The following is a 22,443-nucleotide window of genomic DNA, read 5'->3' on the forward strand; positions in this document are numbered from 1 at the left end:
GGCAGCAGCCATATAAATGCTTCAGTCTGTTTGGAAATTGTCTCTGAAAATGTATACCAAAATCTCATTCAGAAGCTAAGTTTTTTTTTTTTTTTTTTTAGATTTTATTTATTTATTTGACAGAGAGACAGCCAGCAAGAGAGGGAACACAAGCAGGGGGAGTGGGAGAGGAAGAAGCAGGCTCTCAGCAGAGGAGCCTGATGTGGGGCTCGATCCCAGAACGCCAGGATCACACCCTGAGCCAAAGGCAGATGCTTAACGACTGAGCCACCCAGGCACCCCTGGAACTAAGTTTTAATTATTCTGATTTTACTTTCCATTCTAGTAATCCAAATTGGATTTAAAAGGTCTTTCTGTGTAAATGTTAAGTGTTACTGCCTATAAAGAAAATATTTTATAAATATTCCAGGATCTGTAATTAAATGAAAAATCACACAGTACCAGTCTATCATAATTTTTGCTTTAATGAATTTCTAGTATCTGTGCTACAATCCTCTTTTATCCTTAAAATATTAGAAAGAAAATACCCATACTAGAAATAAGCTTTTCAGCAGTCTGATATCCTTGCTACCTGTCAAATTTCCCTCATAATCTTTTTCCTTGTGTACCTTTGTTTTTGACATTCCTCTTGATTCCTACTTGATTCCTACAGTTCTTTAATTCTCCTTGGCTTAGCTAAATCTTTAAGATCGTAATTGAAGCCCAGGCCAATATTTCTGAAAGTAGTCTAAACAGAACACTATACACATGAACTGTTACTAGATATTGTGGGAAAGATGGGCTCCCTGTGCAAGTAAGTTTGGAAAATTCAAATGATACATTTTAAGCAGGTTTGCAGTGGTTTTGTTTTGTTTTGTTTTAAACTTCAGAGATGTCTCAAAGTCTTCAGTTTGCAGATATCCACTGTGACTCTTCAAGTGTGTTATTTCTCAAACTTCTTTGACCATGGGCCCCCCTTTTTTTTATAATAATTTTTTTGTTGTGTTATGTTAGTCATCATACAGTATATCCTTAGTTTTTGATGTAGTGTTCCATGATTCATTATTTGCATATAACACCCAGTGCACCATGCAATATGTGCCCTCCTTAATACCCATCACTGGCCTATCCCAGTCCCCCCACCCCCGCCACTCTGAAGCTCTCAGTTTGTTTCCCAGAGTCTGTAGTCTCTCCACCCCCATTCTTCCCTTCTACCGATCTTCCTGCTATTTCTTATGTTACATAAATGAGTGAAACCGTATGATAATTGTCTTTCTCTGTTTGACTTATTTCACTTAGCATAATCTCCTCCAGTCCTGTCCATGTTGCTGCAAATGTTGGGTAATCGTTCTTTCTGATGGCTGAGTAATATTCCATTGTATATATGGACCACATCTTAATCCAGTCATCTGTTGAAGGGCATCTCGGCTCCTTCCACAATTTAGCTATTGTGGATAATGCTGCTATGAACATTGGGGTGCATATGGCCCTTCTATTCACTACGTCTGTATCTTTGGGGTAAATACCCAGTAGTGCAATTGCTGGATCATAGGGTAGCTCAATTTTTAACTTTTTAAGGGACCTCCACACTGTTTTCCAAAGTGGCTGTACCAACTTGCATTCCCACCAACAGTGTAAGAGGGATCCCCTTTCTCCACATCCTCTCCAACATTTGTTGTCTCTTACCTTGTCAATTTTTGCCATTCTAACTGGTGTAAAGTGGTATCTTAATGTGGTTTTGATTTGAATTTCCCTGATGGCTAATGATTTTGAACATTTTTTCATGTGTCTGTTAGCCATTTGTATGTCTTCATTGGAAAAGTGTCTGTTCATATTTTCTGCCCATTTTTTGATTTGATTATTTGTTTCTTGTGTATTGAGTTTGAGAAGTTCTTTGTAGATCTTGGATACCATTCTTTTTCCTGTAGTGTCATTTGCAGATATCTTCTCCCATTCCATGGGCTGCCTCTTAGTTTTTTTGACTGTTTCCTTGGCTGTGCAGAAGCTTTTTATCTTGATGAAGTCCCACGAGTTCATTTTTTCTTATGTTTCTCTTGCCTTTGGAGATGTGTCATGAAAAAAGTCGCAGTGGCCAATGTCAAAGAGGTTGCAGCCTATGTTCTCCTCTAGGATTTTGATGGATTCCTGTCTCACATCGAGGTCTTTCATCCATTCGGAGTTTATCTTTGTGTATGGTGTGAGAGAGTGGTCAAGTTTCATTCTTTTGCATATAGCTGTCATGGACCCCCTTTTAAGAAACATTGTGTAAGGCAAATAATTCTGTATCCTTCAGCCTTTCTTTTAATATCACATTAAAATAATTCAAATCACCATCTAAGTGTCCTCCCACATGCTTCTAAGGTGTCTTGAGGGAACTCAAGTATGAACATTCTCTTCATAATTCCAGATGTGCTCTCACTTCTTTATTGATTGCTCCTGCCTCATTTTGACTCTTGTACCTGCTATTTTATCTCTTGCCTTTCTCTCCCAATATGAACTAGCTTCTCTTTCCTGATACTGAAGGAAGTTAAAATGTTGCATAGGATAAGGGCAAATTAAAATTGGATCTCTGACTTGTTAAAATTCTCTAGCCATTTCCTTTTCAGTTGCAGAAACCCAGCCATTTTTCTCCCTCAGGCCCATCTTGTTCCTATTTTGCTTTGGGATATACTGCTCTAGGCAAAATCTTCTCTGAGCCAATAATACTATCAATAAATGCTGTTATTTATTCCATATTAAAAATAAATTAAGATATTTTCTAAACATTTAAAAAATTAAGACTAAAGAGTTTATGAGTTTACTGTTGTGAGTGGGACAGGATATGCAGGAAGAGGTTTTCAAAAACAGTAAATACTCCCAACTTCCCTTTTAAACAGCAGTGTTTAATATTTTCTTTTCATTTAATCATCTTATTTAAGCTCTGCCATTAATGTATTATATTCCTCTCCATGCCAAGGTGTTTTACTAAATATTATGGAGAATTGGAAGTGTCTCAAGATTTGGCCCTTGCCCACATATAACTTGTTAGTAGAGAAAAGATATACATATGAAAAAATAACACGTGAAGAGTTGAACAGGACAAGAAGTACCCTGTGTTGATACATGTTACAAGATGAGTAGTATGAACAAGGAATGTTTGATATGCAGAGAGAAGAGAGTGTTCTGGGGAATTTTCAGAAAGGATTAGATTCAATCTTGAAAGTTGACCAAGAATACCAATTAGGGAAGGGAAGAAAGGACATCCTAGGCAAAAGAGAGGACATGAGCAGAAGCATCCAGAAGGAAAAGGGCAGGATGTGTTTGCAGGGCATGGGGCTGAGAAGTCTAGAGATTATTTGGTAATTTGAAGAGGTATCAAAATGTTCTGTGTAAAATACACAGGCACACAAGCACACCCTAGCATGTATGCTGTCTGGAACTTTTCACACCTACACAAACAATACACAGCCATGTATACACATAGGTGTGTGTACTCTTTTTTTAAAAAATGCAAATGAGATCATCAGTGCGTTTATTTTACTTTTTAACATATCACAGTATCTTTCTGTTTCCACATTAACAACAGATCTTCAGAATATTTCACTTTGGAATGTAATCACAGAGTATTCCATCAAATTAGTAACATTTAAACTAAGCTCTACCAAAGATTCCAAAGTACTAAAAGGTAAATGAATAGGGATAGTAACATGCAGCTAGTTGGGTTTTTTCCATGTTTTACTCATTGTGAATAATGTTGCTAGGAACATGAGTTACAAATTATCTCGTTGATACTGCTTCAATTCTTTGGGAATATATAACGAAAAATCAAAAACCTAGATCATATGGTAATCTGATTTTTAATTTTTTGAGGAACCACCATAATGTTTTCCACAACAGTTATACCATTTGATATTTACACCAGCAGAGCACAAGGGTTCCAGTTTTCCACATCCTCACCAATACTTGTTGGTTTCTGTTTTTCTGCTAGTAGCCATCCAAATAAGTGTGAAGTGGTATTTTGTTATAGTTTTGATTTGCATTTCTCTAATGATTAGTGGTGTTGAGCATCTTTTCATGTGTTTATTGCCATTTGTATACCTTCTTTGGAGAAATGTCTATTCAGTTATAATTTTTGGGCTTGTCCAATTCAGTTGCTAGTTTTTGAATTGGTTTGTTTTGTTGTTGTCTTAGGAGTTCTCTATATATTATGGATATATATCTATATATCTATATATCTATATATCATATATATATCATATATAGATATATAATATAGATATATATATTTATCAGATAGATATATGATATGCAGATATTTTCTCCCATTCTGTGAGTTGCCTTTTCACTCTGTTGATAAGTGCCTTTGATGCACATAATTTTTAAATTTTCATGAAGTCTGATTTGTGTTTTCCTTTTGTTACCTGTACCTTTGGTGTCATATCCAAGAAGTCATTGCCAAAGCCAGTATTGGAAGCTTTTGTCCTATGTTCTCTTCTAAGAGCTTTATTGTTTTAGGTCTTTACACTTAGGTCTATTTTGAGTTAATTTTTGTGTATGATGTTAAGGGTCTAATTTCATCCTTTTGCATGTGAATACTGAGTTTTCCTGGCACCGTTTATTGCAAAGACCATCCTTTCCCCATTGAATGGTCTTGGTACCCTTGTCAAATAACATGTATGTGAGTATTTATTTCTGGGTTCTCTATTCTATTTCATTGGCCTACATGTCTTGCTTTATGAAGATAGCTTTAAACTTATTTTTTTTTCCAGCCGAATATATGATCCCTGAGTAATACTTTGCTAGCTATCTTGTGTCAGGCAACTGTTTTTCAGAATAAGCTACTGAGTATATCCTAGGAAAAGGAAAACTCGAAAAGAAGAGAATCTATGATACTTAGATATTTAAAAAATATTTTATTTTTTTTAAGTAATCTCTACACCCAAAGTGGGGCTCGAACTCATGACCTGAGATCAAGAGTCACATACTCTACCGACAGAGCCAGCCCGGCGCTCCGATACTTAGATTTTTGTGGCCCTTAGATAGAAATAATCTAGACTTTTGCACATACAAGTCCTATTATTGTTTCATGTTTTCCTAGTTTGGGTAGACTTTAGAAGCTGATTAACAGAGAAGATAAAATTTGAATCAGAAAATGGTTTGTTTATGGTAACATAGTTAATAATAAGCATTTAGTCAGACACCTGGAGTCTTTTGATTTCCAGTTTATCGTTCTTTCTACTGCATGTTGAGCTGCCAATGGCTTTTTATTGAAATGTTACTATTTTAGCAGGATTTGACTTTTTAAATTCTCAGAAAATCCTAAGTTTACTATAATTGCTAAATGATGTGACTAACAGTATTTCTATTTCTTTTTCCACTTCTATTTTCATTCCAATTCAAGGGAATAAAGAGAATATCCTCATTTTATAGACCAGGGTTTGGCCAGCTATGGCCCACAGCCTGAATCTGGCCCACAGGTACAGGTAAAAATACCATAAAGCTTTACTGGCACACAACCACTCATGTTCATTTCTTTATGTATTATCTATGGCTGCTTTTCTGCTACAACAACAGAATTGAGTCATTGTAGCTGAGCTCATGTGGTCCACAAAGCCTAAAATATTTACTCTTCAGCCTTTAGAGAAAAATTTTGCTGACCCTTATAATAGAGGGAAAGTTTAAAAACGAACATCAAAAACTCTTAGGGAGACACAATTAGTTAAACCACTGGCAGATTTGAGTTGATAGCACTGGCTTTTTTTTTTTTATGTAAAGTTCAATGATTCATTAGTTGCGTATAACACCCAGTGCACCATGCAATATGTGCCCTCCTTACTACCCATCACCAGCCTATCCCATTCTCCCACCCCCTCCCCTCTGAAGCCTTCAGTTTGTTTCTCAGAGTCCATAGTCTGGCTTTTTAAACTTATCTTTGAATTTAAAATCTAAAAAGATTAGTTAATTTAAGATCTAATCCAAAATATTAAGTTCTAGATAAATTAATAATTAATATGATTCCTTTTCAAGTAAAAAACAACTTCACAACTATTTGTTTAGTGCCATGTGTGTGTCAGGCAATGGGGAGGAGCTAAAGAGGTGAAGTTCTAAATCCTGCCCTTGAAGGAATTAAGGAGATAAAAATAGAAATATGGTGTTCCCCTCCCTTGCCATCTCTTAAGTAAGACCTTGTCAAGTAGTGACTTTTTTCTTTTTCTTAGAGACTGCTGTGTTACGGAAGAGGATGTGACTTTCAGAATAATCCTGAATGAGAAGGATGAGTCCAGATGTGCCTCTGCTGAATGACTACAAACAGGACTTCTTTCTGAAGCGCTTTCCGCAGACTGTTCTTGGAGGCCCTCGATTCAAATTAGGCTATTGTGCCCCTCCTTATATATATGTGAATCAAATTATCCTTTTTCTGATGCCATGGGTTTGGGGTGGATTAGGAACACTCTTGTATCAGTTGGGCATTTTGGAAGACTATTACACAGCATCACTTTCAGGTGGACTAATGCTTTTCGCTGCATTTTTCATCCAGTTCACAAGTTTATATGCCAGAAACAAGTCGATGACAGTAGAAAGAATGCTAACCACAGATATCTTAGCAGAGGAAGATGAACATGACTTTACAAGTTGTGCTGGTACTGAGACTATTAAATTTCTCATTCCTGGCAAGAAATACGTAGCCAATACAGTTCTTCATTCTTTTCTTGCTGGGTTAATGTGTGGTCTTGGAACATGGTATCTGCTCCCGAAGAGAATATCCCTGCTATATGGCAGTACGGGAGGCGCTGTTCTACTGTTTCTCTTTGGATGGATGACATTATGTATAGGAGAATATTCATTAATTGTAAACACAGCTGCAGAGACTGCGACTTTCCAAACCCAGGATACTTACGAAATCACTCCTCTTATGAGACCTCTTTATATTTTTTTCTTTGTTTCTGTAGATCTTGCACACAGGTAATAAGCTATCAGATACTTTATAACTTGCTTTGTTTTTAAGCATACGTAGTATGAGCTCTTCTTAGTATTAAAAAAATGAATCTATGAATTGAAAGTCTTCAAGACCAAACCATTGGATGATAGGCTGTTCTGATGATTAATCTCTTAGGAGTAATCTCTGTTAAACATTCATACTAAAGCAGTAATTAAACCTTATTGAAGAGTAAAAAGAAAACCCTTTATAAGGTAAGATAAATAAGCAAAATTTCAATTTTGTGTTTCACTTTCAGTAACGAGCTATGAATCTGTAAGATAGCCTGGCTGAGACCTATGAAAAGAGATGGAACTTTCCTATGAGGGTCTAATGAAGAGTTTGAAATTTATACACATAAATATTATGTACAGATTGAATATAAGATGAATAACTTATTTCTAATTTTGTTGTAATAACTAGAAGGAATATTGATTTTTATTTGTTATAGTGGAAAAATAGAGAATAGAGTTTTTAAACTAAATTGTTTACCACACTGTTTACAAAATTGTTGGATAACCCCTTTTGCTTACCTTTTCTAAATCTGACTTATTTCTCTGTTTCTGTAGATCGCGGCTCTCTCTTTTACAGGTTCGTGTCCAGGTAGAAATGTGCAGGCTTGTTAATGAACTGAATATTCGTGTCCCCCCTCAGATTCATTTGTTAAAGCCTATCCCCCAGTGTGACGGTGTTTGGAGATGGGATCTTTAGGAGGTGATTAGGAAAATGCGGGTGGGGCCCTGATCTGATGGGATTAGTGCTCTTTTAAGAAGAGACACCAGAGAGCTTGATCTCTCTCTCTCTCCACTGTATGAGGGTACAATGAGAAGGCTGCTGTTTGCAAACCAAGAAGAGTTCTCAGCAGAACCTGACCATGCTGGCATGCTGATCTTGGACTTCCAGCCGCCAGAATAATTTCTGTGTTTGCCACCCAGTCTGTGGTATTTTATTACGGCAGCCCAAGCTGATTAAGACAGATTTTGAAACTAGAGGTGGGTTGCTCCTGTAACAGATACCTAAAATGTGGAAGTGGCTTTGAAATTGGGTAATGGGTAGAGGCTGGAAGAGTTTTGAGGTGCATGCAAGAAATATGGACTTAAAGGTATTTCTGGTGAGCTGTTAGAAATGAGAACCTGTTATTGGAAACTGGAGGAAAGATGATTCTTGTTATAAAGTGTCACAAAACTTGGCTGAACCACTTTCTAATGTTTTGTGGAAAGTAGAACTTGAGAGTGATATAATTGGATATAGAGGTGAGGAGATTTCTAAACAAGTGGTTGAAAGAACAGCTTGATTCCTCGTGACTGCTTATATGAAAAGAGAGATGAATAGAAGGAGGAACGAATAAGTAAAAATGAACCAGAACTTGAAGGTTTGGAAATTTTGGGGCCTAACCATATTGCAGAAAAATGAGAAAGCATGTTGTGAAGTGAGCAACAAGAGTGTGACTGGACCACTACTAAATAGTTTATGGGGTTGTATGACCAAAAATACTGCCAGTTTCAGGGAAAGGGGTCAGAGACAAAATGAAATGAACTAAGACTATTAGGCTTCTTAGATTTGACATGTGTTTAAGAAGAGAGGAAAATTATCCCAAAAGTGATTCAGAGATTGTCAGGGCTACTTCCTTGGTTTCAACAAACTAAAAACTGGAAGCTTTGGGCTGGTACTGCCCTGCAGAGCCTTGGGGGTGAGACCCCCACCCAGAGCTGTTTGGGTGATTATTATTACCCTGGAGTCCTGGAGGGCAGAGTATGAAACCAAAGAGGATTCTTTCCCAGCCTTAGAATCTAATGGAATTTGCCTGGCTAGGTTTTGGACTTCTTTAGAGCCTGTCACCCCTTCTTTCCTGTTTCTCCCTTCTGGAATAAGTGTCCATTCTGGGGCTGTCCCACCATTTTATTTTGGAAGCACATAAATTATCTGATTTCACAGGTTCACAGCTGCAGAGGGATTTTTGCCTCATGATGAGGTGTACCTCGAATCTCACCTATCGCTGATTTAGATGGTCGTTAGATAAACTTTGGACTTTAGATTTGATGCTGGAATTTGTTAAGACTGTTGGGATGGGCTGCATGTATTTTGCATGTAAGAAGAACATGAATTTGGGAGACTGGGGTGGAATGTTAAGGAATAAATATATGTGTCCCCTCAAAATTCATATGTTGAAGCCCTAACCCCCATGTGCTGGTATTTGGAGATGGGGGTCTTTGAGAGGTGGGTGGGTCATCAACGTAGTCCTATTCTAATGGGATTGGTGCCCTTATAAGAAGAGAGACCAGAGAGCTTGATCTCTCTCTTTCTCACCGTATGAGGTTGCAGTGAGAGAAGTTGGCTGTCTGCTAAGCCAGGAAGAGCATTCTCACCAGAACCCAACCGTGGTGGCACTCTGATCTTCCTGCCTCTAGGCTTATGAGAAATAAATTTCTGTTGTTTAAGCCACTTGCTCTGTGGTATGTTGTTATGGCAGCCTAAAATAAGACAAGACATTTAAAAATATTTAGCCAGTTTTTGTACTGAAACTGACCTATTCTTAGGGGGCCATTTGCTATTCCTTAAATCTTAATCTGTTCTAATTGTGCTACATTTATGGACCAGAGGACACTATAATATCATTGTTGTTCTTCACCTAATCAAATATGTAAAGGGAGAATTTGTTTATGGGAAATTCATTTATAATGGGTTTGTTAGTACCACTACCAATTACTAGCCGTAAAGTATACTACAGTTAAATACTTGGCTTTGAAAAGTCAGCAGTAAATTTGAATTTCTATGTATACATATATACCTTCACCCCCTTCAGAAAGAGTTAAGTTTATATGATTATTTTCAGAATTTATATTCTTGAGTTACTATCTCACTGTGCTATTTTTGAAATCAGAAATATACTTGCTATAATACATCTTTGCATTTAAAATGATACCCTAGGTTCTTTTATTTAAAAAAAAAACTATTAATTTATAGTTTGGTTACCTTGACTTTCTGCATTATTAATTTCTAAATGAAAGAGCATAAATGTTTTTTACTGCATTCTAGTTGGATTTAATATACAGTTTTAATGTTTACAGTTTGATCATTACAAAGAGGTTTTTTTTTTTTTTTCAACTAAAAGGAGAAGACAAAATCAGGCCCAAATCAATTTTTATAGAAAAAGTTGACATGTTTGTGCAGAACAATTACCTCCCACTTATGATAAACTGTATGTTGGCTAATTGAATTTAAATTTTAAAAAAAGAAATTTGGTCAACAAAATAAGAATCAAGATGATCTTTATATAGTAGGTATAATACTGTAAATAATGTATGAAATGTGTGCACTGTTCAAGTTTGGACAGTTGTCATATATATCAAATTGTGTCTTAATTTCAGAGAATGTAAAAGTCGAAGAGACAAGCCTCACAGTATAATAATATTTTCTCTTTCCCCATTCTTTATTTTACCCAGCACACTTGTGTATTAACAATTTTAAATGACTTTTTCTGTGCATTTTTATTAAAGATAAGTGTTCAACCTGTAGTGCTTAGTTCATAGACTCTCAGGAATTGTTTCAATGAATGATGCATATTTATATCATCTTAGCCACCATAAACATCTTTTTTCTGGGCATGTGGATCTTAGTATACAGAATTTGAAATGTTTTTATGGTTGTTAGATTCAAACAAAGTTTTTTTCTTGAGGGTTTAGATATTTTGCCCTAGAAAAATCACATTACATTATCAGAAATAGAATTTAAACATATTTTCCATATAAAAGACTTAACCACAACAATCATATTATTTGAGTCTGAGTCATACAGGAAAGTGATCACAATGTTTGGCTGCTTAAATTGCATATGCTTGTATTTGTGTCTGATACTCTTGTATATAATAGATTCTCTGTGTCATTGCTTAAGAACAAAGAGATATGGGGAGATTAAATGGAATTTGGGTAAAATATTTCCTGACTATACATTATTTTTACACAAATTATACTATCCTTGAATATATTAGAGAAATGTTGTCTTTAACAAGAAAAATAACTACAGAGCTACGTGTTTTCCTTGACCTTCCTGCAGTTTCTGATGTGTGGTTTGATTTTCCTTTTTGGTACTTGAGTATTTTCTTCCCAGAATGAAATGTAGTTTAAAACTACATTACAAAAAGTATTGTCCTCAAATTTAGCATCACATTGTTAATCTTGAGTTCATTAATTCTCTGCTTATAAAAATTTGAAGGACATACATTATGAGACAAGAGTGCATTAGCTGACATAGTCCTGATATCTGTGTGAGCAAACACGTCATTATTATATCCATAGTTGCTATACATTTGCTTCTGGGCTGTTAACATACACTTAAGTGGGTAATTATTACAGAAGGTGCCTTCTCCTTGACTTTGATTCCTAGCAGCTCAGGTATTCAAGTATAATTATGCCGTAAGTTTTGAGATTTAGTTTTCTCTTGCAAGTTTTCTTTGGAACATAAGTATTAGGACATTATTGGTTTCCAGACAGTGTTTGGTCAGCTTTATTCCAAAAAAATTAGTAATATAGTGCTTATTCTTCTATGCTTGAAGTTTTTATTAAATTATTTAAAACCATATACTAGTATATTTAACTGGTAAGTGCTATACCAAGAACCAATTTCTCCACTTTATAGAAGCCATCTCTGATTTATGAGATTGTATTTTACAAGTTTGCATTTTCAAATCCGTACCACTATTTATATAAAATAAAAACAATATTATAAATGCTAGTTAAGTTCCCAGGCTAACCCACAGAGACACATTCATAACCAAATGTTTCTGACTTCTGATATTAATTATACTGACTTCAAATTCTGGGACCTGGGGTTAAGACAGTATGGGGGGAGTGGGGGAATGAAGGAGGAGAACAAAAAGAGCTCTCTTTGCTAGCTACTAATAGTAAGAACATCAATAAGGCTTTGGTTTTCCCAGTTACTTACAGTCTTAAATTAGAAAATTTTAAACTCTCAAGAATCATTAGTAGAATTTCAGCCAAGTAGTTTAGACAATTCAGGGTGAAATATTTTTACTCTGGGCTCAGTTCAGTTTTATAAGTCCCTAAATTCAATTTTTTTTCAGTCAACTACTTTTAATTACTCTTCCTTCTTTTCACATTTGAATCCACATATTTTCTAAGTGCTAATCTCATACACAGTTGAGTAGGGGTAGTTGCTGATAAGGGGGAAGGGCAATAGTCACAATTTATAAATGTTGATCTTTTGCAGTTTGGGACTAGGATCTTTTTGTAAGTGTTCTTTGTTTCAGGGAGTGGGTTTTGTTTTTCCTGGGAAGATCCTCTTCTGTATATTATTTGGTATGATTTAAATGTTTCCTTTTTCTTATAGGTTTACGGTAAATATACCAGCTCTAGAACAAATGAATCAGATTTTACACATCTTGTTTATATTTTTACCCTTTCTGTGGGCACTTGGAACTCTGCCCCCACCTGATGCTCTTTTCTTATGGGCAATGGAGCAGGTTTTAGAGTTTGGCCTTGGAGGCTCATCTATGTCAACACACCTACGGTAATTATTTTAAATGTTAAAGTTCTGCTTAACTTGTTCTTAAAGTGCAGTTTTTCTTTTTGAACAAATCTTTCTTTTTCTCTGCAGGTTATTAATAATGTTCATCATCTCTGCTGGAACAGCTGTAACATCGTATTTCATTCCCAGCACTGTTGGTGTGGTTCTTTTCATGACTGGACTTGGGTTCTTACTGAGTCTTAACCTAAGTGACATGGGTCTTGTCTTCAAACGCAGTGTGACTAGACACAGAGTTGGAACCAAATCTAAGGCTTTACCCAGTCGTTCAGAGAAACCGTTTACTTGGAAGGAATACCTTTTCTACATCATCGTATTAGTCTTGGCTCTCATAGAAACTAGTTTGCTGCATCATTTTGCTGGTTTCTCACAGATTTCCAAAAACAGTCCTCAGGCTATTGTTGGCTATGTTTTAGTGATATTGCTTATAATACTGTGGATACTTAGAGAAATTCAAAGCGTCTGTATCTTTGGAATTTTTCGAAACCCTTTCTATCCAAAGGATGTGCAGACTGTGACTTTATTCTTAGAGAAGCAAACAAGACTTGTGAAGATTGGTGTTGTCAGACGGATTTTGCTAAATCTAGGTAGGAAGATAAAATCTACTAACTTTGTGTTATATCTAGGAAGTATACAAAAATGTGGAATTCCCATGTTTCTGCAATATACAGCATACAGGCATTTATTCTTTCCTGTTTTGGTTTGTTTATTAGTTTTTTCAGTTAACTGCTTAAATGTGCTCATAAAAATCATATTAGCCAAAATAATATATGGTAGAAGAGGTTACTTTGCCTTAATTAAATTTGTCTCTTTTTTGTTTGTCGTAGTGTCACCCTTTGCTATGATAGCATTTCTTTCATTGGACAGTTCCTTACAAGGACTCCACTCTCTGTCTGTCTCCATTGGATTCACGAGAGCGTTTAGAATGGTAATCCTAATAAGCACTTAATAATAATATTTTTGTATTGCTGAGTTTAATTGCAGTTTTGTTTATTCTAACAGTTTACTTAAATTTATCAAATTCTCCCTGATAAAGTGGATAATTTGTGTACTGCAGGTATGGCAGAATACAGAAAATGCTTTATTGGAGACAGTCATTGTATCAGTAGTACACTTGTTGGTCTCCAGTACAGATGTGTGGTGGAACAGAAGCCTGGATACAGGAATCAGACTCTTACTGGTAAGCATATGTTTTATTAGCTTTATTGAGATGTATTTCATATACACAGGTCAATAGTACACAGAAATTTACAGCCATCACCACAGTCTAATTTTAGACCATTTTCAACATCCCAAAAAGAAACCTCATGCACATTAATGGCCTTCCCTATTTCCACTCTCCATCCCACCCACCCCCCACTCTAGCCCCAGTACCCATTAATATACTTTCTGTTTCTCTGGTTGATATACTTACCAGATGATGGATTTTTAGGTTGTTTTCACTTTTTGACTATTATGAATAATGCTGCTATGAACATTTGTGTACATGTTTTTGAACATTTGTTTTTTGGACATATGTTTTCATTTCTTTTAACTCTATCTACCTAGGACTGGAATTTCAGTTCATAGTGAGTCTATGTTTAACACTTCAAGGTACTGCCAAACATTTTTCCAAAGTGGTTGTACCATTTTATATTCCCACCAACAATGTCTGAGGATTTCTCTACATCCATACCAGTACTTGTTATTTTCTGACTTTTTCATTATACTCATTCTCGTGGGCGTGAACTATCTCATTGTAATTTTGCTTTTCATTCCTTGAATGCTAATTACGCATCTTTTCATAACTTTATTGGCCATTTGTGTGGTTTTTTTTTTTTTTGAGAAATGTCTATTCAGATCCTTTGTCCATTTTACGTAGCTTGCCCTTTTATTGTTGAGTTTAAGAGTTCTTTATATATTCTGGATACAAGTTCCTTGACATATATACGATAAAAATTTTCTCCCATTCTGTAGGCTATCTTTCTCCTTGAAAATATCCTTTGAAGCAAAAAAAGTTTTTAATTTTGCTGAAGTTCAGTTTATCTCTTTTTTTCTTTCGTCGCTTGAATTGTTGGGGTCATGTCTAATAAACACTGCCTATTCCCAAATCATAAAGATTCCCTGTGTTTTCTAAGAGTTTTACAGTTAAAACTGTAACTCCTACATTTGGGTCTATGGTCTACTTTGAGTTTATTTTTATATATGATATGAGGTAGGGTTCCAAATCCATTCTTTAATATGTGGTTGGTTATACAGTTGTCTCAACACCATTTATTGAAAGAACTACCCTTCCCGCAATGACTTTTCTTGGGACCCTGGTCAAAAATCAAATGACAAATGTGAGAGTTTATTTCTGGGCTCTCAGTTCTTTTCCATTTATCTATGTCTATCCTTATGCCAGTACTATCCTATCTTTATTACTATACTCTGTAGAGGTTCTGAAATAGGGAAGTGTGAGTCTTCCAACTTTGTTCTTTTTTAAGATTGTTTTGATTCTTCAGTGCCCCTGCATTACGATGTAATATTAGTTTCAGCTTTTAAGTTTTTGCAAGAAGGCATCTGAAACTTTGATAGAGATTACCTCAAATATGTAGATCAGTTTGGGGAGTATTGCCATCTTAAAAATATTAATTATTCCCATTCATCAATATGACATGTCTTTATATATTTTTAAGATCTTTAGTTCAACAATATTTTGTAGTTTTCAGTGTTACATGTCTTATGGTTTTATTAAATTTTTCCTAAGTATATTATTCTTTTTGATGATATTATAAATGGAATTATTTTCTTAATTCCTTTTTTTGGCTTGTTTATTGCTAGAGTATAGATACAATTGATTTTTTAAAATATTGATCTTGTGTCCTAGAACCTCACTTCTATTAGTTCTGGTAGACTTTTAGTGGATTTTTAAAGACATTCTGTGTATAAGATCACATCATCTGCAAATTAGAGATAGTAGAGATATTTTTACTTTTTCCTTTTCAAGCTAAATGTCTTTCCTCTCTTTTTATTACCTACTTGCCCTGGCCAGAACCTCCAGTATAATGTTGAATAGAAGAGCAGACATCTTACAAGGAAAGCAGTCAGTCTTTCTCCATTAAGTTGATGTCAGTCTTTTGCCATTAGATATGACATCAGCTATTGTAGATGTTCTTTTTAAGAAACTTTTTTTTAGGGTTTTTTATTTGTCAGAGAGAGAGAGAGAGCACAAGCAGGGGAAGCAGCAGGCAAAGGGAGAAGCAAGTTTCCCACTGAGCAAGGAGCCTAGTGCAGGACTCAGTCCCAGGACTCTGGGATCATGAACTGAGCCGAAGGCGGAGGCTTAGCTGACTAAGCCACCCAGGCGTCCCTATTGTAGATGTTCTTTATCAGGTGGAAGAAGTTCCCTTCTATTTCCGGTTAGTCTTTTTTATCATGAAGGGTGTTGGATTTTGTCTATTTTCTGTGTCTGCTGAAATGGTCATGTGGTTTTTCCTTTAATCTGTTAACATGGTGTTATACGTTGATTTCTGGTTGTTAATCCGACTTTGCATTTTAGGAATAAATCCCATCTGGTCATGATCTATAACCCTACTTATATGTTGCAGGATTTGGTTGGCTAGTGTTTTTGTGTGGTTGGTATTTGTATATATCTGTATCTTTCTTTTCTTGTCGTGTGTTTGGTTTAGATATCAAAATAGCACTGACCTCATAGAATGAGTTAGGAATTTCATACTAATTATTCTTAAATGTTTGATCATATTTGGTATGTATCTTAAATATTTTGTAGTATGTAGTATTTTGTAGTATGGAAGCCATCTGAGCCTCAGCTTTTCTCTGTGAGTAACTTTTAAATTACAAATTCAATTTCTGTACTTCTTACAGGTCTGTTCAGTTTTTTATTTCTTCTTGAGTTGTTTTATGTTTTTTAAGGAACTTGTTGGTTTCATCTAAGTGATCAAATTTATCAGCATACAATTCATAGTATTCTCTTATAATCCTTCCAAATTTTTTCTGTAAGATTGGTGGTAAAGTTATCTCTTTCATTCCTGATTTTAGTAATTTGAGTCTTCTCTGTTTTATTCTTTGTCAGTGCAGCTAAAGGTTTGTCCATTTTATCGATCATAAAAAAAAACAGCTTTTGGTTTCATTGATTTTCTCTATTGTTTTTATATTCTTTATTTTATTAATCTTTATCATTTCCTTCCTTCTGCTTACTTGAGATTCAGTTTGTGCTTTGTTTTCTAGTTTCTTAAGGTAGAAAATTAGGTTATCGATTTAAGATATTTCTTCTACGTAGGCATTTAAAGCTAGCTATAAATTGCCCTCTGAGCACTGTTTTAGCTGAATCACAAGTTTCGATATGTTGTGTTTTTGTTTCATTCATCTCAAATGTTTTCTCGTTTTTTTGTGTGATGTCTTCTTTAACTCATTGGTTATTTATCTTAATTTTTTTTAAAGATTTTATTTTTAAGTTATCTCTACACCTAACATGGGGCTCAAACTTACAACCCCAAGATCAAGAGTTGCATACTCTACCAACTGAGCCAGCCAGGCATCCCAGCAATGTGTCTTTTAATTTCAAGATTCCTTTATTATTTTTTATTTCTATTGTTGATTTAATTCTGTTTTGGTTAAAGAACATACTTCGCATGATTCGTATGAACATACTTACATGATTTCAATTTATTAAGGCTTCTCTTATGACTTCTGTTTCTTAATCTATAAAACACTCTCTAAAATAAGGATGAATTAAGGATAGTTACTTAACTATTTACTACTTCTGGTTCTCCTGACCTAACAAGCATGTAATGCAAAAGTTAGTCAACCTTAAGATATCCTAGCACTCTGTTAGTTCTCGTTGGTATCACTTTTTTCCTAAGGGAGCCCAAACTTTTAAAAATGTAGGCACATTTATTACTTGGTGGGTTGGGGAAAATTATAACAAGGAATCTCATATAAGAGCTATTTCCTCAAAAATATTGCAGCAATAATAAAATTATAGTTTTCCTTATAGGATCTTAAAAATTCATGAAGTCTTTAAGAATAAAAGAAATCATTTTTACATCTCTGCAGGTTGGTATCATGCGTGATCGTCTGATTCAGTTCATCTCTAAACTGCAGTTTGCTGTGACTGTACTTTTGGCATCGTGGACTGAGAAAAAACGTCGGAAGTCAACCACCACTTTATGTATACTCAACATTGTCTTCTCTCCATTCGTGTTGGTCTTCATCGTTTTCTCTGCACTCCTCTCCTCTCCCTTACTCCCCCTCTTCACCCTTCCTTTGTTCTTGGTGGGCTTTCCCCGACCTGTTCAGATTTGGCCAGGAGCAGTGGGCACCGCGGCCTGCGTGTGTGCAGACACAGTGTACTACCACCAGATGGTCCCAAGTCTGACCACTGCACTGCAGGCCGCAATGGCCACTGGAAGTTTAGGTGAGTAAACGGGTTGTGCTTTAAAAATCCTCACTAATATATTTAAAATACAAAAAAAAATGAACATAGAGAAAAAGTCTTGATCCAGCCATTATATAGATTCTAATACTTTGAGGTATGGCAGAAGGACTAACTAGGAAATAGAAGTACATCTCTTGCTCCTTATTTGAGCAAAGCCATAAAATAAAAACAGTAAGAGGCAGTTTCATTAAGGTGATTTGACATTTTTTAAAAAAGATTTTCTTGAATAAAATCAGGTTATAGGGGCGCCTGGGTGGCTCAGCTGTTAAGCATCTGCCTTTGGCTCAGGTCATGGGATTGAGCCCTGCATCGGGCTCCCTGCTCAGTGGGAAGTCTGGTACTCCCTCTCCCACTCCCCCTGCTTGTGTTCCCTCTCTCGCTGTCTCTCTCTGTCAAATAAATAAATAAAAATTTTTTAAAAAATCAGGTTATAGTCCCACCACTGAACCATGAAAACACCTTATCTCCCAAAATTTGCATGAGTTTATAGTGAGTTCACATCAAATAGATGCAATGGCTTAGATCCATAAATAGTAAAAAAAAAAACTAGCTTTACATAATATCAGATTGAAGGGCTTAAGGGAGTTTGTTCGTATCTAATTAGTTACTGTACAGCAACGTAAGCACTCTGGCAGGGTTACAGGGCAAGATAACAAAAGCTGTGGTCAATGATCAGTATCCTCCCAAAATGAAGTACTATACAAGTATCAACAAGAAAATATTTTTTTTTATAAGGATGAACTAATTTTATAAGTTAATGCTTTCATTGTGTGCTAACTACAAACTCAGCTATATTGTACTTCTCGAGGTTGGTTTTAGATAATGCGGAAGCTGATGACAGTAGCGTGTTGTCTCCTACCAAATGCCTTAGCCCTTGAAACTTGTTTTAGAAATATCCAGTAACATCTTGGCAAACTGATTGCAGGCAGAATAAAAATTTCAAATTAGAATTTTAATGAAATGCTTTCTTGGATTGAACTTTCCTAATTATCTATTTGTTATCTAAAATATGTGAAGTAATTTAGGAAAAACTGTAGTATAAATTTTTTAATGAATAATCATTTTCTTTCTCATAGAAAATATTCTACACTTTTCATCTTTTCATCCAGTTCTAATTAATGTTTATTATATAATAGTATGCCACTTATAAAAATACCTGTGAGGTTTGTCTCACATGTAAAGTAATAAATTCCTGAGGTAGAAATTATACTTTATTATCAAATCAATGAGTGTATACACTCAGCGAAAAAGTGTGTCATAAAGTATCCCTGCGGGGGGGGGGGCGGACAATGAGATAACATTTCACACACGTCTGGTTGGCAGAAATGTAAAAGTCTGACATTACCAAGTATTGGCTAGGGTATGAGGAACAGGAACTTTCACACCCTGCTGGAAGGGAATATAAATTTGTATAACCACCTTGAAGAGTAAATAGTCTGTTGTAAAGGTGTATGGATCCCATGGCTTAGGGATTCAGTTTTAGATTCTATAATTCTAATTAGATTCTGATTCTAGGGAAACTTCTGCACATGTGTCTTGGGGTTCCCCAGGCCCATATCCAGGTTTGATGAATCACTAAGAGGACTCGCAGAGCTCAATATATATTTGTACTCATGGCTAAGATTTATTATAGTGAAAGGAGGCAGAACAAAATCAATGAAGAGAAAAGTTACATGGGATAAAATATGGTGCAAGCTTCCAGATGTCCTGTCCCGATGGAATCACACAGAACATGCTTAATTCCCCAGCCACACGTTGTCACAACCTGTGTGATATGGTGACTACCAGGGAAGCTTATTTGAGACTCAGCGCCGAGGGCTTTTACTGGGGCATGGTCATGTAAGCATCATCTGCCTAGTGTGTACCAAGATTCCAGACTCCCAGAAGGAAAGCAGGTGTTCAGTATAAACTGTATTGTTTGTACAAACTGTTTAGACACAGTGAGATTTTTATCAGGGAGGATGGTGAGAATTCTCCCAAAACACAAGTTCCCAGATGCCAGCCATCAACCAACTTTGCAAGCAGGACTTTTAAAGGGTAGCAGTGAGTTCAGCTATGTTAACTCTTTACTGTACAGCACGTTGTATAAGCAGACTTACACGAAGGCACTGCAGTATTATTTGTAATAGAGAAAAATTGGAAATAAATGGAATGTGTTTGTTAATGGGAAATGAATATTCAAATTTAGCTATATTCATATAGTGAATTCTGTAGGTATGAGTGACTTGAGCTATTTGCAGTCAACATGGGTAGATCTCAGAGACATGACGTTGAGAGAAAACTAATTTTTTTGAAGTTTTTGTACAGTGTGGTAGTGGCATTTTAAGTAAATTTTTAGCAACACAAAACATTTTTATATGCATGTTTATTTTTAAAAAATGTCCAAAATGCTTTAAATAAATAATTAATGTGAGGTTGGCTTTTATACATTTTTTACATTTAATACGTTTATACTTTTAATACTTTTCCTACTGTATTTAGGATTTTATATAGTAGGTTCTAATTTGTTGTTTCTCTGGAACGTATGTGCTTGAATTTTTATGTAGTATTACTTATAGATTTTCTCTTTTAACTGTTACTGTTCCTGTAAAGAGTTTAATTTAATGCCCCCTGATATGCAATGAATAATTGTTTCTATTCTTGACATAAAGAGAGAATGAAAGGAGCTATGAATCAGTTCCAAGTGTCTTATCAATTTTGAAGATTCACATGGCAAAATAAAACAGGTTGAATATTACTTACTTTTTTTTTTCTAATTTGTTTTAGGTCTCCTCTTACCTGGGTCTCATTACTTGGGCCGTTTTCAGGATCGTTTAATATGGATAATGATTCTAGAATGTGGTTATACTTACTGCTGTATTAACATTAAGGTCAATGTACATTTGAAACCTCTCTAGTATTTTTATAGCACATGTGTAAAATTTTACCTGTTACAGACACATCATACACTTAATAGCTCAACTTAAGAGTATCAGTTAATTACCTGTGAAAATACGTAGGGATTTTTAAAGTGTATTTCAGTATGCACATATTGATAGGTAGACTAGTGTTGATTGTATGGTAGAGTGTAGTAACAAATATACCTGTCCTCTTTTTGTCCAGGCCTGTTCTTTATATCCTTATCTAGTTGAGCATCTCAAAAGTGTGACTCAGTAATATTCTTTCACTCCTATATCACATAAGCATTCTCGGCTTAATAAAAAACCTCTCCTGCTACACCGTCTTTCTCCTCTTTTTAAAGCAAAATGCCTTAATAGAATTGCTTATAATAAATCTCAAATTTCATTTTTCCCATTCTCTCTTCAACTTACTCTAGGTTTTTGACCCTGTTACCTATTACTATACCAAAACTGCTCTTGTCAGGGTCTCTAATGGCTATCACATTGACAAATCCAATGATCAGTTCTCAGACATGCTCTTATTTGACCTGTCTGCAGCATTTGACACAGTGTCTTCTTTCTGCTTGCTTCATGGGTCAGTCTTTGTCAGTCTCCTTTGATGGTTCCTTCTCTTTTCCTTGACCTCTTTTTTTCTTTAAGATTTTATTTATTAGAGAGAGCACGTGTGGGGAGGGCAGAGGGAGAGGGAGAAGCAGACTCCCAGCTGAGCAGGGAGCTGGAATCAGGGCTTGATCCCGGGACCCTGAGATCATGACCTGAGCCCAAGGCACACATTTAACCCACCGAGCCACCAAGGTGTCCTTCTTTTCCTTGACCTCTTAACATCAGACTGCCCCAGAGCCTAGCAGTCCTTGGTAACAACTCCATCCTTCTGGTTGCTCAGCCCCAAAACATTTGGGCTTTAGTCCAGTGATGTTTCACTCCTGTTTACCACCATACCCCACATGCAATCCAACAAGAAATCCTGTTGGCTTTGTCTTTAAGCCATATCTTATATCCCACCACTTCACACCACCCTACTGTTAAGTAAGCTTTCTGTCGTTCCCGGGTAATTGCAGTAGCCTCCTGATTGTCTCCCTGCTTCTCTCTGCCTGTGCCTCCCGATAGTCTGTTTCAGCTAGAGTAATCTTCAGTGTCTAACTCATTTCATGTCACTTCTCTACTCAAAACCCTACAGTGGATCTCTTTTTTTATTCAGAATAAAAGCCAAGGGGGCGCCTGGGTAGCGCAGTCGTTAAGCGTCTGCCTTCGGCTCAGGGCGTGATCCCGGCGTTCTGGGATCGAGTCCCACATCGGGCTCCTCCGCTGGGAGCCTGCTTCTTCCTCTCCCACTCCCCGTGCTTGTGTTCCCTCTCTTGCTGGCTGTCTCTCTGTCAAATAAATAAATAAAATCTTAAAAAAAAATAAAATAAAAGCCGAGGTGCTAAGTGGTCAGGCTCTCTGTTTCCTCTTAGCCTCATCCACTACTTGAATTTCTCACTCTACTCCAGCCTACTGGCTATTTCTCTACCTGGAACGCTCTTCCTTCACATAACTACAGGCTAACTCCCTTACCACCTTCAAGTCTTTGCTCAAATGTCCCTTCTCAGGCTATCCTATTTAAAATTGTATTCCCACTTGCATCCTGGCACTCCCAGTCCTCCTTGGCT

The 22,443-nt window shown here is 36.0% G+C and overlaps 1 protein-coding gene across 3 annotated transcripts in view; it reads left to right on the forward strand.

Moving 5' to 3' along the window:
- The window catches only part of PCNX4 (pecanex 4), a 39,273-nt gene that overhangs the window by 5,885 nt on the left and 10,945 nt on the right, over window positions 1–22,443 (forward strand). For 2 of the 3 annotated variants that reach the window (XM_087855978.1, XM_045810380.2), the window contains 7 exons: window positions 6,177–6,921; window positions 12,281–12,460; window positions 12,548–13,062; window positions 13,303–13,403; window positions 13,533–13,655; window positions 17,513–17,873; window positions 20,661–20,764. In XM_087855978.1, coding sequence (XP_087712104.1) covers window positions 6,224–6,921; window positions 12,281–12,460; window positions 12,548–13,062; window positions 13,303–13,403; window positions 13,533–13,655; window positions 17,513–17,873; window positions 20,661–20,764 — 2,082 coding nt within the window. In that variant the 5' untranslated portion in view covers window positions 6,177–6,223. The remainder of the gene's footprint in view (window positions 1–6,176; window positions 6,922–12,280; window positions 12,461–12,547; window positions 13,063–13,302; window positions 13,404–13,532; window positions 13,656–17,512; window positions 17,874–20,660; window positions 20,765–22,443) is intronic. The other variant, XM_045810379.2, reaches the window with a different exon arrangement.

The sequence above is a fragment of the Ursus americanus genome, chromosome 26 (genome assembly GCF_024610735.1).
Source record: "Ursus americanus isolate L20-20 chromosome 26, mUrsAme1.1.p, whole genome shotgun sequence".
Lineage (NCBI taxonomy): Eukaryota > Metazoa > Chordata > Mammalia > Carnivora > Ursidae > Ursus > Ursus americanus.